The 16,160-nt window shown below is 38.8% G+C and overlaps 1 protein-coding gene across 4 annotated transcripts in view; it reads right to left on the bottom strand.

Annotated features, from left to right (window-relative positions):
• lyst (lysosomal trafficking regulator) overlaps positions 1-16,160 on the bottom strand; it is a 299,712-nt gene that overhangs the window by 207,250 nt on the left and 76,302 nt on the right. For all 4 annotated transcript variants that reach the window (XM_039737860.1, XM_039737864.1, XM_039737863.1 and 1 more), the window contains exon 6: positions 12,081-14,148. In XM_039737860.1, the coding sequence (XP_039593794.1) occupies positions 12,081-14,148 (2,068 nt within the window). The remainder of the gene's footprint in view (positions 1-12,080; positions 14,149-16,160) is intronic.

A 16,160-nucleotide genomic window follows, 5' to 3' on the forward strand; every position in this document is an offset into this window, starting at 1 on the left:
CCCCCCTTCCCCCCCCCTTTTTTGGGTTACCCCTTTTTTTTTTTAAAAAACCCCCCCCCACCCCCCCCCCCCCCGGGGGAAAAAACCCCCCTTTGGCTAAAAAAAAAGGGGTTTTCCCAAAAAAAAGGGGCCCCCCCCCCAAATTTTTTCCCCCCCGGGGGGTTTTTTTTCCCCCCGGGGGGCCCCGGGGGGCCCCCTTTTGGATTAAAACCCCCGGCGGGGGCCCTTTTTCCCAAGGGGGGTTTTAAAAAAACCCCCCCCCCAAAAAGGGGGCCCCCCAAAAAAAATTTCCCCCCCCGGGCCCCCCCCCGGGCCCCCCCCCAATTCCCCCCCCGGGGGGGGGGGCCCCCCCAAAAATTTTTTTTTCCCCCCCCCCCCCCCCCGGGGGGGGTTTCGGGGGGGGGCCCCCCAACCTTTTCCCCCCAAAAAAAATTTTTTTTTAAAAAAATTTTTCCCCCCAAAAAAAAAAAATTTAAAATTAAAAAAAAAAAACCCCCCTTCCCAAAAAGGGAAATTTTTCCCCCAAAATTTTTTTCCCAAAAAAAAAACCCCCTTTTTTAAAAAAAAAAATTTTACAAAAAAAAAAAAAAATTTTTTTAAAAACCCCAAATTTTTTTTTTTTAAAAAATTTTTTTTTTCCCCCCCCCCCAAATTAAAAAAAAAAAAGGGGGAAAAAAAACTTTTTCCCCCCCAAAAAAAAAACCCCCAAAAAATTTTCCCCCTTTTAAATCCCTTAAAAAAACCCTTTTAAAAAATTTTAACTTTTTTTTAAAAAAGGTTGGTTTTAAAAAAAAAAAAAATTTAAATTTTAAATTTTTTTTCCCCCCAAAAATTTTTTTTTTTAAAAAAAAAAAAAAAAAAAATTTTTTTAAAAAAAACCCAAATTTTTTTTAAAAATTTAAAAAAAACCCCCAGGAAAAAAAATTTTTTTTTTTTAAAAAAAAACCCCCCAAAAAATTTTTTTTTTTTTTATTTTTTTCCCCCCCCTTTTTTTTTAAAAAACCCCCAAAAATTTTTTTTAAAAAAAAAAAATTTTCCCCCCAAAAAAATTTTTTTTTTAAAAAAAATTTAAAAAATTTTAAAAAAAACCCCCCCCAAAAAAAAAAATTTAAAAAAAAAAAATTTTTAAATTTTTTTTAAAAACCCTTTTTTAAAAAATTTTTTTCCCCTTTTTTTTTTTTTCCCCCCCCAAAACCCTTTTTAAAAAAAAAAAATTTTTTAAAAAAACCCCTTTTAAAATATTTAAAAAATTTTTCCTATTTTTTCCCCTTAAAATTGACTGACCTGACAAAAGGCTCCCTATCGTGGTGTGGACCGACAAAGCAGAACACGCGTTCAGTGACCTAAAGAAGGCCCTAGCGCCGGCACCTGTATTACGGGCCCGATTTTGGGCTCCGTTTATTCTCCAGACCGGCGCGGACACAGGCCTGGGTGCCGTGCTGAGCCAAAGCGTCGATGGTGTCGAGCACCCTGTGATGTACCTTAGCGGAAACTGATGGACGGGGACCGTGTGCGGCAGTGGAGAGGGAGGCCTTGGCCATTAAGTGGGCAGTGACCCACCTCCGTACTACCTGCTGGGTGTGAATTCGCTCTGGTGACTGATCACGCTGCACTTCAGTGGATGTCCCTACACAAAGAGTGAATCCAGCGGGTCACCAGGTGGTTCCTGGACTTACAGCCGTATAAGTTCACTGTCACTTATCGGTGGGGCACCCTTCAGGCCAATGCCGATGCCCTCTCGTATTCCACGACCTCTCGTTAGGTCCGCCCGACCTGGCGGTCCTGGGCTAAGGGGGATCGTGTCCGCGCCTTGTAGAGTAGGAGGCAGCGGATTGATTCGATAGCACCTGGGAAACCACTCGCCAGGGAATGGTGGGGTATTAACTTTCTCCCTCTGCTTCCTCATAGAAAAAAGACCTTCCTGCACCATAGGCCTGGATTGACCGCAGTCGCGATACTTCCGCCCTTCCTCCGCCATCTTGCCCTGGCGTCATCCTTCCCATCCTCCCTTGCGGTCCTTCCGGCATTCCTCCACTTCGGCTCCTCCCCAATAAAATGGCGCGGCGCCAGGAGTCGGCGTCGCGATATGAACTGTTTTGTTTATGATATTTGACCAATTTTTGTGTTTGTATTTTACAATATACGGGGCGGAAAACCCCAACTGCTACTGTCTCCTCGGTCTTTACAAATTAGGCGTAGTCGGCAGGATACAGAGATCCGGAATGGCCGGAGGGACAGGACCTGAACACCGTGCTGCAGGAATGAACGCCAACTCCAGGCCCTGCAGCAAGCGCTGGCAAAGCTACCACCCGGGAGCTGGAGGCCACGAAGGCAGGTTAGTGGGGCGCCAGGCGAGACCAGACCGCCCAGGCAGCCGCCTCATCTATAGTTCCGATGGAGCCCGCCGGGACGTCGATGCCTACCTGGCATGTTTGAGAGGAGCGGCCACCCGGAGCGAGTGGCAGCGGTCCAGTGAAGCGTCCATCTTGGCGCCATACCTGAAGGGGATTCAGCTGCGGGCCTATTATGACCTCCCTGAGGAGGAGGCGCTAATTACGACCTCCTCAAGCCGAAATACTGGCCCGGCTTCGGCATTAGCCGGGCCAGCGAAGCGGCGAATGAACTGGGTCTTTGACCCGAAAAGCCAGCTCGCGCAGGCGTTGAGTTCTGGGGCAAGATGGGCCGCTGGCTACGGCCAGAGAGCCTGACCGAGGCGAAAGTGGTCGGCGGGTGGCCTGTGAAGGCCTGGTCAACGCGGATGCCCCAGTTCCCTCGCCAGCAGGTCGAGGGACACTTATCCAGAATATGCCGGGCCTCCTCGGCGTCCCTGGGCGTCAGTTGGCGGTCCTCCGACTTGGGGTCAGAAAAAGCCTGCTTTCTGAGGAACCGACAGGGACATACATACATATATATATATATATATATATATATATATATATATACATATATATACATACATACATACATACATACATATATATATATATACATATATATATATACATACATATATATATACATATATATATACATATATATATATACATACATACATACATACATACATATATATATATATATATACTATATACATACATATATATATATATATATATATATATATATATATATATATATACATATATATATATATACATACATATACATACAAACATATATATATACATACATACATATATATATACATATATATACATGTATACACGTATACATACATATATACACATACATATACTTGTGTGTATGTTTGTATGTGTCTATATGTGTGTGTATAGCTTTGGTCACTGAGTGCAAGGGAAAAATAATGAAATATAGTCTATAAGTTATTAAACAGTAAAACATTAACGTTTTAAAAGTACAGGTACATTGAGCACTACTGGAGTGGTTCTTGGGTAAACTACATTTTAAAGACTGTATAACAAAACAGGTAAGTAACTAACAGCAGCTAAAATGTATATGGATAATCTCTCGTAGTAGATCCCTTTTGAAAGGCTACTACGGCTGACTGTGTATAGAAATTACATTTTCTATGTGAGCGTTCAAATTTGTGCCTCTGGTAATGTGCCTTACCGGCAATTAAAGAAAATTATTTTTGTGTCCTCTGCCGTGTTAAGAGAGAAAGGCTTTGGTTTGGGATAAAAGGAAAAAGGTGTAAAGAAAGGAAAGTTGCCTTTTTCTTTTATATAGTATAGAGAGATGTGTTACGCTGGCGTTATGATGCGCTTTTTGGGGACAGTCAGCGTTGGGTCTTGTGTAGACTGGTGAGGCGTCCCGCCATTAATCGGCTGTGATGGCACTGTGAGTCCTCCACTTTCATATCGTGTGTTCATAATCAAGCTGAGGACCTGATAATCGTATCGTGCAAAAGAAAGTGTGAATCGCCTTAATATTATTTTGCCGTGGTGTAGAAAAGGGGTCCGTGTTTGCACTTGTCTGGGCTATAGCTCAGGGGCGGATGAAAAAATTAAAAGTGCTCACTTTGACTTAAGGCAGAAGCGCAGTCAGCGTCTCAAAGGCCCGGCACAGCTATGCCGCCGGCGCTGGCTGCTCGACTTTTGCTGGGCAGGAGACCCTTTTGTACACTGCGTTCATGATATCAAAAGTCTCAGCTCTTTGGAGGTAATTCATATATTATATATATAGCAAAATACCCGCGCCTGCATGGAGAAGTAGTGTGTTAAAGAAGTAATGAAAAGAAAAGGAAACATTTTAATAATAGCGTAACATGATTGACATTGTCATGAGTGTTGCTATCATATATATTCCTGCCTAAATAAGTCACCCTAAACCGCTCTTACTTTTTACCGTTCATTTAATCAGGGCTAGTGGCGGAAAAATTATAAAATGGAAGGAGGATGGCTTTACCAAAACAATTATTGATGGCGAATCGATTATTCATAAAGCTTGAATTGGTGATCTGTTTTCTGTGTTAACCTCATATTTTTCATACTTCTTCTCAAACTAAGGTGGTGCGAGGGTAAAATGAATCGGGATCGCTGATCAATGTAATCGGTGTACCAGGAAATCATGCATTGACAAAAGCTCCCTTTGCTTGTAATGCAAAGTGTGATTAAATGCATTATTTTTCAGCGCGTTATGGAGCACATGCATCGAAGCTTCTCAGCTGTGCTTGTGCTAAGAAAGGAAAGATTTTAAAAATAAGCGTAACACGCTTGTCAATGTGACCTTTTGTAAGTAGTGCCTGGAGGATTCAGTGTGTTGAAACTCTAGAGACAGCGTGTGTATTAACTTGAGGTAAATGGGAGGAGATGATGACGTGACTCCCCACCGCTTAACTGTCAATCCCCACAAACACAGTCTCTCGGAATTTGCATAAGCACACCTTCACCTACAATTTTAACTTAGTTACAAAGTGATCAAAACTCTCGTTTATATCCTGCGTCCTCTCATTAAACTTGTATCCCGCATTACCTGTGGGCATGTGAAACGCCAGCAGTAGCCTGTCTATGAACTTAATTTAAAGTTTAGGTTTACACCTTGCTTTCTTTCCGAGGTAGCAGCACTCATGAATATGGTAGTATATGCCACTTTCGCTTCGCTTCTTATTGTTTAGCTGCCTTCTCAATTATATAATGCATGTTTTCTTAAGCGCTTTTGTAGGTCTTCCTGGTTTTCTACGTATACTGCGTTGACAGTCAGTTCCGTGATTACGTGGGAGGCGTGATGATGTCACCTAAACTCCGCCCCTCGTCTTTGCAGCTCTACTCCATTACAGTTAATGGAGAAAATACCTTCCAGTTATGACCATTAAGGCCATTAGAATTTGAAATGAAACCTGTCCAACTTTTGTAAGTAAGCTGTAAGGAATGAGCCTGCCAAATTTCAGCCTTCTACCTACACGGAAGTTGGAGAATTAGTGATGAGTGAGTGAGTGAGTGAGGGCTTTTGCCTTTTATTAGTATAGATATATATATATATATATATATATATATATATATATATATATATATATATATATATATATATATATATATATATATATATATATATATATATATATATATATATATATATATATATATATATATATATATATATATATATATATATATATATATATATATATATATATATATATATATATATATATATATATATATATATATATATATATATATATATATATATATATACACACACACACCCCGATCTACATACTCGAATAATGGATACTTTATTCGCCATCAATGATTGTTTTGGTAAAGCCATACTCAGTGTATTCATTAGATGAATGGTAAAAAAGTAAGAGCGAGGGGAGGATGACTTATTGAGGCATGCAGGCAAAACCACAATAGCACGTGGGCTCGATGTACAAAAAAATATATCTTTTCAAGTTCTACTTAGTCCATATGTGTCAAACTAAAGGGCCGTGGGCCACATCCGGCCCGGGGTAATTATATCCAGCCCGCGAGATCATTTTATATGCTGTATTATTGTTATTAATGGCCCGGGTATATGAAGCGCTGGTAACACAATAAACTACAGATCCCATAATGCAGCGCTTCAGCGGCCTTGCCAAACATTAACCACGTTAATCAAGTCTAGCTTATGATACTGCAAGTTATTGCGAAACTAGCTCACACGATGCTGAAGAGAAAAGTTGATTCTGAAAATAGAGCCTTTAAAAACCGATGGGAGGCTGAGTATATGTTTACTGACATTGCCGGTAAACCCGTGTGTCTCATTTGTGGAGCTAATGTGGCTGTAATTACAGAATTTAATCTTTACAATGACTAACAAACACAGAATGTAACTTGAACACAACACATCGTACAAATACGACCCTGATTGAAACAAATAATGATAATCGAATCCTTGATCACAGCAACACTCACAAAACAATTGCTGTATATTGACAATCATGTTACGTTATTTTTAAAATGTTCCCTTTTCTTTTTCATAGCTTCTTTAACACACTACGTCTCCGCTGCGAATATATATATATACCCCGATCTACATACTCTCAAATAGATAAGCCACACACCGTGGTGCAATTGTAGAGGCTTCGCCTCTATCGCCTATATCCGAGGTTTGATTCCCGAGAGGGGATGTACTGAGTATGTACGCGTGCGTCCCCGATTCATTTTACCCTCGCATCTCCTTGGTTTGAAACGTATGAAAAAATTTGCGGTTAACGCAGAATCATGTTACGTTATTTTTAAAATCTTTCCTATTCTTAGCACAAGCACAGCTGAAAAGCTTCGATGCATGTACTCCATAACAAAAAATAACGCATTTAATCACACTTTCAATTCCAAGCAAAGGGGAACTTTTGTCAATGCATGATTTCCTGGTACATCGATTACACTGATGCACACATCACAGCTACAAAAATGTTACACTCGAAATGAAGCTGCTCCTACGACTGATTGGAGGAAAATTTAATTTCAAAAAACTACCCGTGCGAAGCCTTGATAAAAGCATGGTTTTGTGCACACTGAAAAGCAAGCAAAATTAGATGCATCACAGAAAGCGGACTTTGTGGCTCTTACTGGGGATCATTGGACTTCCGTGACCGTTAGTAATTCTAATTACATCTAATTACAAAATGTTCAATGATCACACTGTTCTAGCTTAATGTACAAAACAATTTTGGCTAAGGTTACTCAGAGTTTAAAGATTAAGTTGGTCAAATTACCTTTTATGTTTCCGACTTATTTTTTTAAGAAGAAAAACTGCACTTTATGTTGAAATTTTGGTTATTATTATTTAAAGACAATACCATTCTGAAAATGTACTTAAAGTACTTAAACTACCACTTTATTTTTAAGTCTGCCCAATTTTAACCAGGGATGATATTTTTGTTTCTGTTTTGAATTCAAATGCAGTTTAAAAGCATTTTTTTTTTCAGAAATTAAAAGAGCTTGAGTTTACAATATTCATATCCATGTCTATTATTTGATTCTGTCGCCCACTAAAACCCTTTTAAATTAAAAAAACACATTTGCGATTTGGGGCAAATTTACGGTGTGCGATTACATACGATTAATCAAGATTAATTATTACACAGCCTCTAATTAATTGGATTAATTTTTTTAATCGAGTCCCACCCCTAATATATGTAGATATATATGTAGATTTGTGTATATATATATATATGTGCATATGTATATGTGTGTGTGTGTATATATATATTTATATGTATATGTATATATATATATAGAGAGAGAGAGAGAGAGAGAGATATGACAACAACACTCATATCAATGACAAAACAATTACATTAACAATCATGTTACGTTATTTTTAAAATATTTCCTTTTCTTTTTCATAACTTCTTTAACACACTACTTCTCCGCTGTGAAGCGCGGGTATTCTGCTAGTTGAATATAAAACAGAAAGAGAAAATAACGACACAGCTAAAAACGCAGCAGCAAATTTCAACAAAAGTTAAACGCTTGTGTCATGAGCAAGAGGCGGCTATGCAGTGTCCGCAATGGATGTGGCCATCCACCGTGCATAAGATACCATATTGACATTGGACTTTCTCTATTGGACAGAGCCGCCCACGAGTACTGCTGCAATAAATAATTTCATCGAAGGTCGCACACAATCAATAACATGCTTTAACTTTCATCATGAAAATAAAATCACGTATACATCTCAGTATTTTAGTTATTCCGAGAGCTGTAATATCATGAATGTAATGGATTCTGTGTCCTGTCAGAGGAAGAGAGCCGGTTTAAGAAGCAGGTAGTGATTCACACACATAGAGCACATAGAAGATCAAATACAAAACAAAGCATTTAATGTGCTACTTTAATTACGATGTGATTTGAGAAACTGGTTAATTAAACGATTTTAAGATGAAGATTATGATGTTCTATTTTAATGACAAAATAAACTACGTGATTAAAGTGGAAATTTCGAGATTAAAGTTGACATTTTGTGCTTTTTCCCCACTGTTTGCCTTTTTTTTCTCTGTACCCTAATAAGCTTTCATATGACACTCAGTCAGTGGGTTATGACTCGCCTTTTCACGGCGACTTTGATATGTGACTTCTATTTTATTTCCGGCACTGTGCGATTTTGTGAATGTAAGCTTTCAAGTTTCTCCAACACGCTATGTCACTCGATCAACTTCCTTTTGTTGATTATACCACGGTTTAATTAAACAAATAGTATGTTTTTCCTTTGCCTCCACTTGGTATTCGCTGAAATTGTTATATTTTCCCCCGTGCTTTTCCCATTGTCTTTTCACAAAAGGCTGAGCTTAAGGGCGATTTATATTGATTTGCATATTCAAAGAGGCGTAATTCTGGGAGGAGTTGGGGCGTTACATAAAGCGCGTGCATGAGCGTTACTTTTCACGCTGATCGGGATTTATGTAGCGGAAGAACGTGGAAGTTGGAGTACGCACAGATTCCTGCATCTGGATTTTTCTGTGCGTAAGCACATTTCGGCTTTTGTGCTTACGTCATGCAGATTCAGCAGATGAATTACGAACAACCCCAAATAAACAGCTCATTGTTAACCATGCATCTAATCAAATTATAACAATTAGTTTACCTGAAACCTTTGGACAACACAGACCTGCTACATACAATTAGACAAGCGAGTTCAGATTTTTAAATGTGTTGCAGGAGACAAACAACTAATCCAGATTATGTAATGAAATGATCTACGCTGTGGTGTACAATGATAGCAACACCATTTTAGGAAATGCCAGATGCTTGAATAAACTGACTGGAAAGTCCAGCTATATTAAATAACTGACACTAGACTCACTAGAGATATTGACCGAAAGCAGGATGACTGCAAATTTAGAGGTTATCATTATTAATGTCCCTGTGTCCTGGAGCATTTTTAACCACCTGTTCATGTATATTATCATATTATGTCTTGCTTTTTGCACAGTTTATTATAACAAAGTATCTGTGTATGTTAAAGGTGATTTACATAAAATACATGGTGGGCCAAAAAGAAGTACCACATTTCAAATGTTTACTATACAAAAACACTACAAGATAAAATGAATTTCATTATGACATAAGAAAGGGTATACAAAATAGATTTTTTTCAGCGTTTTAAAAATTGTCTTCAAGGTTGTGGCCATCATTAGTAATATACTTTTCAAGATGATTTCTGAACACTCTCATGACTCGTTCAGCCATTTCAAGGGGAATACTCCTTGAGCGCTTCAAGGTTTTGAGGTCAGTGTGTGTTCACCTTCGACTTCAGATAGCCCCACAAGAAGAAATTGCACGATCAGGCGAACGTGAAGGCGACCAGACATTGCCGCTCTTAGAGATCAGCTTCTCCGGAAACATCTCCCACAAAACTTGCATCGATATCCATGTCGTATGAGCTGTTGCTCCATCCTGTCTGAAATGAGGCATCAACCTCATCCATTTCTTCCGGTTGAGCCGACACAAAAAGTTCTCTAGTGTTTCATTGTAACATTCTGAAGTGAAAGTGACCGTTGCTCCCCCCTCCTCAAAAAAGTAAGAGCCTACAATGCCAAATTCTGCAACAGCATACCAAACTGTAACATGCTCACTGTTGCAGGGGTCCTGAAAGTTCACGAGGGTTGGTTTCAGCCCAATAGCGAAAGTTTTACATCGTAACACAACCAGTCAAATAGAAATGTGCCTCGTCACAGCACGTGACGATGGCATCTCGATGAATGGTTTGCAGAATATTTGTGCACAACTCTCTACTGCTCTCCCAGTCTCTCTCAGTGAGTTCCTGCCTACAATCATTTTGTATGGATAGAAATTAATGTCCTCATGTGAAATCCTCCTCAAAGATGTGTTGGAAATGCCCAAGGCAGAAACAGGTTTGCTTGCTGAACATCCAGGACACTGCAAGATTGATGCCCTTACAGCTTGGATGTCAAGGTGCAAGTACAGTCTGAGAACGGCCAGGAAATTTTCTGTTTATTGTTGTACTCGTCTGTCTTAATTTAGCCACTCACTGAAGAATTGTTTTCTGATTTGGGACGTCACCGTTAGGAGGAATGCTACAGTGTGTTCAGAAGGTTTGTTGCGTAATGATGACGGATTTATTGTTTATGAAGAATGCTCGAAAGCACGGTGCACACGGGACAAAGGCATTTTGCAGAACGAAAACTACAAGGGATTGCCTATCAAAGGACCCCCTACTCCAACCGACTCGGCTGCCTCTACCTCGCGCAATGACCTTGAAAAATGTGGTACTTCATTTTGGCTGACCCTGCACTTCTTAGCATGATTCCTACAAGAAAACAAGGCTGTGTTATTTAAAAAAAAAAAAGGATACCAATATGTTACATGCATTCATAAAACAGGCCTGTCAACGTGAGTAACTAATTAAAATTCAATAAACTGACAATGAATCAAATTAAGTGAATGGCAAGTACAGACACTCTGCAGGGGAGGCATTACCAAAAAAAGCAGAATGTGAATATGCAAAGAAATCAGATTTTAAAATTCTACTAACAAAGCATAATATGAATACTATATCTTAAGATTTTACCCAAGGAGCATAATTTGACAAAAACAATCTAACAGGTGTTAAATTACTTAAATCTATTCTGGAATCATTCATGTGTAAATTAAAACATTACAAAAAAGTACATTTGTAGTTATTAATTCAATTATAAATGTCCTTTTTTTACTTCACAATTGTTAAATTTTAAAATATGACAAAAATATATTATAATATTTATTATGATTTTTATTTTGCTGTTGTCTAAGTGAAAAAGTGACTCCAACACAAGACTTCCTCCGTATTTACAACACAAGTGCAGCATATTGTGTGAATTTAATTAAAAAAAAACAGGCAAGACACAATAACACTTTTTCATATTCTAACCTGCCTTAAAGACAAATCTATTTCTTAAAAATGTAGTTAACTTTTTAAAAATTTCAAAATGAAGCAGGAAAACATTTCTGAAATAAAAAAATTAAGCACTTGTTATACACAAAGAGACAACCTTGTTAATTCAACAAAATTATAAAATGAAATTGATGTTTCCTTGTATTTAAAGTTTAGATGCTATGACTGTTGTATTTGAACTTTAAAAGCTTCATGTCAGAACTTTGGGTTGAACTCAAAATTCACAAAAAAGTCTTTCTGTCAAAATGTAAAATGTGTACAAACTTTGTGAACGTCTGAGCTGGGCTTTGCTGTTGTTAACATTTGCATTAAAAATCTTGAACTTTAAAAGCTTGAAACTGAACAGTCAGAATTCACAAAAAAAAAACTTAATCAGCCCTTAAGACTAACGAGTGCAAGAAAGAGTAGGTTCACCCATTCTTAACGTAGTGTCCACAATAAGAATTTACTGCTTATCACAGACATAAATACACCAAGATCTTTCCAAAAATGCTCAAAGCATATTCCAGGATTATCAGAATTTGGTTTTCCATTGAAAATCTTATTTTTTTTTCCTATGAAAACAGTACTTGTGTACTGTCTGTGTATGAAAGTTGGAGAAAGTAATACAAAATAAAAACTTTATTTTAGTGGGAGAATGAGTAGTTATTTATTTCTGGATGCCTCATACCGGCATGACTCCTGAAAAAAATATGGTTAAAACACCACACAAAGCTTACCTGAATTTAAACAGCAACGGTAATGTCTGGAGATAGACGTGAAGGACATCCAGCCACAAGCACTTGCTATGATAGGTGCAAATCTGGGTACAAGAGGTGGTAACGCCAAGTTGCTGTGCATGATGGGCTAGTTCGACTCCTTTCTGGAGGACTGGATTAAAGATATGAGTATACAACTGCCACTGAACAATAGCATTTCCTCTCTGAACCAGTTGACAAATATGGTTTGCAATCTGTAGGCTTAACTGTCGATCATCATTAAATACTAGATCCTGATAAGCCTCTAAGGCATCCCACTTCCACAACATGTCCTCTGCCCCACCACTGGGAAGAATTCCCTGTGACCGGTAAGACGGACTAGCGAAACCAGGCCCAGGATCATTCCCTGGTGCACTGCTACCATATAACATTTCTTCAATGCTTAAAAGTTGGCTGCTGTCCACAGTGCAGATATTACAAGAGGCTAGCTTAAATTTATCAGAAGGTTGTCCACCTCCTAACTGCTCAAGGATAAGCCGACTTAAAATACTTAGCACTTGGGACTGGTAACTACGCAGGGCAGGTGAGCGAAAGGCATGGAGCAAAGGAACCACTACTGAGTGAGGATCCATGCAACAACAGATACCCACAGCTTGAACTCCAGTCAGAATCTGGAGGCACGTTGCACTTGAGGAAGAGAAATTCTGAAGAAGGCGAAGACACTGATGGGTGCAAGCTGCCAAACAGCAACATCTATCAGGATAATGTATCTCACCACCTGAAACATCTTCCTCAAAAGGATTACGACCAGCTGGCTGTTTGAAGGCAGAGACTGGAAGGCCAGATAGGTCGCGATGGTGGTGGAGAAAATGTGAATATTCACAACGGCGATGGCGACGTCGTGCACACAGTGATTGGTGCAGCTGCTCAGATTTGGCCTTCTTGACTGCACTGACAATTTTTAGCACTCCACTAATTAGGGTATGTGCGTGTTCAGCTGCTTCACCAGAGATGTCTGGGTCTCTAGTAGCTAGCCACTCCATTTGTAATACCGTGGTCTCAAAAAGTTCTAGCCCAGTGTGTTGAACAAACTCATGAATAAGTTCTATTGCTTGACTAAAAAAGAAGGGATTTGGTGTAGCTGCCTGCAGACAGTTCAAAAGTATCTGAAGCACACCTTCCAGCAGCTCAGGAAGCAGAAGGATCCTGTGTCGATTCTTAGAAAATGTGAAATCATCCTGAATCTCTTGAAGGGTCTTTTTGGGTCGTGGTGCAAAGGGATCTGCTTGTTTCTCAAGGCAGCTTCGAATTTTTAGAGTTGCTCGCAGAAGATCAGTTAGATGTCTCCTTAAAGTGTCTGGTAAAGATTCTCTGCGTCCTACATCTACAGACATTAGGTGAAGGATAGTGCGGAGAATCATCCTCTGAACAAGAGCTATGGGCTCTTCTGTCCAGCCATGAGCTAGACTTTCACTTCCTAACTGTCCTGCGCCTCTGGCTGCAGTATCTTCAGGTACACAGCAATCACCAAACTCCATTAGAAATTCTGTCAAAGTGGGAACTACACTGACAGCTAATGCAGGATTATGATTCAACTCCATGTCAAATTTGCAAACCTTTGCCAGCAGGGACAAAAGGACATGGCACAGATCAAAAGGGGAATTCTCCATACGGTTGAGAATGGAAAGGGCCGCAGGGTCCGTCAGCATATCAGAGTCTTGTATAGAACATCCAAATTGCTCTTGCTCAGTTCTGTCCAAGGTATTCATGATTTCTGTTATCTGAAACTCTCTGGCAAATGATGGATAGTGCTGGTGGCTTATAAGAGAAGGCAAGCCATGCGACCTTCTATGTTTGCTTGAAAAAGAAGTTCTATCATCAGAGGTGGCATCAGAGTCTGATGTAGAAAGCTGGGACTTTTGTGCATTCCGAATAGAGTATCGATGGATGCTTCGACGTAGATGTCGTGTCTTGAACTTATTGCCCACAGCATTCTTAGATGACCCCAGCTCCTCAGAACCTGCTGTTTCTTGGGTTTTCCTATATTCTGTAGGAAAGATGACATCCAGTAACAAAGGTAAAGAGAAATCTGCATGAAAAAATAAAACCAAAAAAAAAAAAAAGAGAAAAATCTCAATACTACCATATCAAAGGTTACTGAGAATAAGTATGTTTTCATTCAATGGAGAAATGTTACACTAAAACTTACACTGCTACCAGCCCACAAACATACCCTAGGTGTGAATAGATTGGCAAGTAGAGAAGAGTGTGTCCTCCAGTGATGCCACCATCTCCTCCCATTTACTGCCACTATACACCTTCTCCTAGACTTGGTCCTCTCTCTTTCAATTCAACCTAAAAACAGCTGCATTTCAAGCATTTGATTGGTATGAATATCAAATCTGTGACTTTCTTAGTGGACATGGGAGCGATCTGCTCTACTCTTAAATCTTCTAACTTTCTTTCTAGCCAGGTTTCACACAGCTCTTTTAAGAAACTGGAGTGAATAGCATTCCTTGTGTTATCTAAGAAACCTTTAAGTTGTCAGTAAAGCTTGGACCCTTATCCACATACCATGCTTTTCCTATTTCTAGTAATACAGATCTTAATTTCTTGAGATGGGACCTTCTTTATAAATATGTTTTTCCTGAAATACTAAAAGGCCCATCATTTTATTACTCCTGGTGTTACTGCTATCTTGTACCCTTGAAATTCTGACCCACTTACTTTCGTCTAAACGGCTGCAGTATGTCCAAACCAAAAAACACAAATTGCAAACTTCCCTAATTCCTACACTAGATTGTGGCAGCCACCAGATAACCCTAAGACTTAAGCCAGCCCCTTCTGACATAGTTGTCCTTGTTTTCATATAGTGCTTGAAGGGATGACTGCCCCAACTGGGCAAACCTGGTTTGCATTATAGTTTAAAACAGAACAGTAATTTTGCAATCAATGGAAGGTCAAATGTCAAATGTATAATGTAGGAAAGGATACAGTAGTTTATCCTAAATCTTGGGGTCATTTGAGCATGTACATATGAATTATTTAAGAAAATTGATTAGAATGTACATTAGAAGTAGTAAAGAAAGATTAACCTAAATGCCTCTGTCTCAGTGGCAAGACCCATTTCAAGGTCTCCTCACCGCCCATACTATTGTCAAATACCAAGGTAACCTAGCAAGGGTGCAATAAACTTGCATACCACTGCTTTACCAGTTTTTACTGATGTTGTTCATCAATACTGTGTACCTCTGTAGAAATTTTACAAAAACAGATGACTGTAAACTAGGATAAGGCAAATGCAGTGGCACTTGGAAACAGATAACTTTCTTTAACCCATGGAGCGCCATTCCCCAAACCCCAACCCCCCGCACCATTGTACAATTTCTTAGCTTCCTTTTAAAACATTTTTGGTTGTTGCCTGTGAAGTAAGGCATACTGATTTCTTGCAATTATAATAAGAATTAAAAGAGGAAATATTGTTGATTATTTATAAAAATATTTGTGTGTATGAAATTTTCCAGAATCCTCTTCAAGCCAGAAGATAGCAATGTTCAGTTTAGAAAACAACAGTTGTACAGACTGAACAAAAATGACTATATAAGGATCATGAACCATATTCAACCTTGGCAGTGTGTGGTACCGACTGCTAACAGCGGGAAATAAAACAACTCCCTGCCCTATAAGGTATCTGGTCATTAAAAAATGTATAGGATTTGCCTGTAAGTGTTTATTCTGCACATTTAATTTATATTATAGCTATAAAAACTGTAAACAGGAACATCCACATTACAAAGGAAAGTTTAATTTATTCTGTTTTCTAACAAGCCATATTTTTTTACTTTTTCTTCTGTTAAGTTTTAAAATTTGCTTGCTTAAAGTGAAAAAATTAATCTTCTTCAATCCTACAATGAAAACTCCATAGTCCTGAGGCCAGTAAAAAATAAAACTTCCCTGCTAAATTAAGTATTAAACTTATTTCATCCGCAAAATTTTAACAGAAGAATACTGTTAGTTGCATTGTCAGTGGGTGCATTGAGAGTGTGTGGGTATTAAAGTATATACATACACACACTTAAAGAAATATACTATTAAAAATGT

This window comes from Polypterus senegalus, chromosome 16 (assembly GCF_016835505.1).
Source record: "Polypterus senegalus isolate Bchr_013 chromosome 16, ASM1683550v1, whole genome shotgun sequence".
Taxonomy (NCBI): Eukaryota; Metazoa; Chordata; class Cladistia; order Polypteriformes; family Polypteridae; genus Polypterus; species Polypterus senegalus.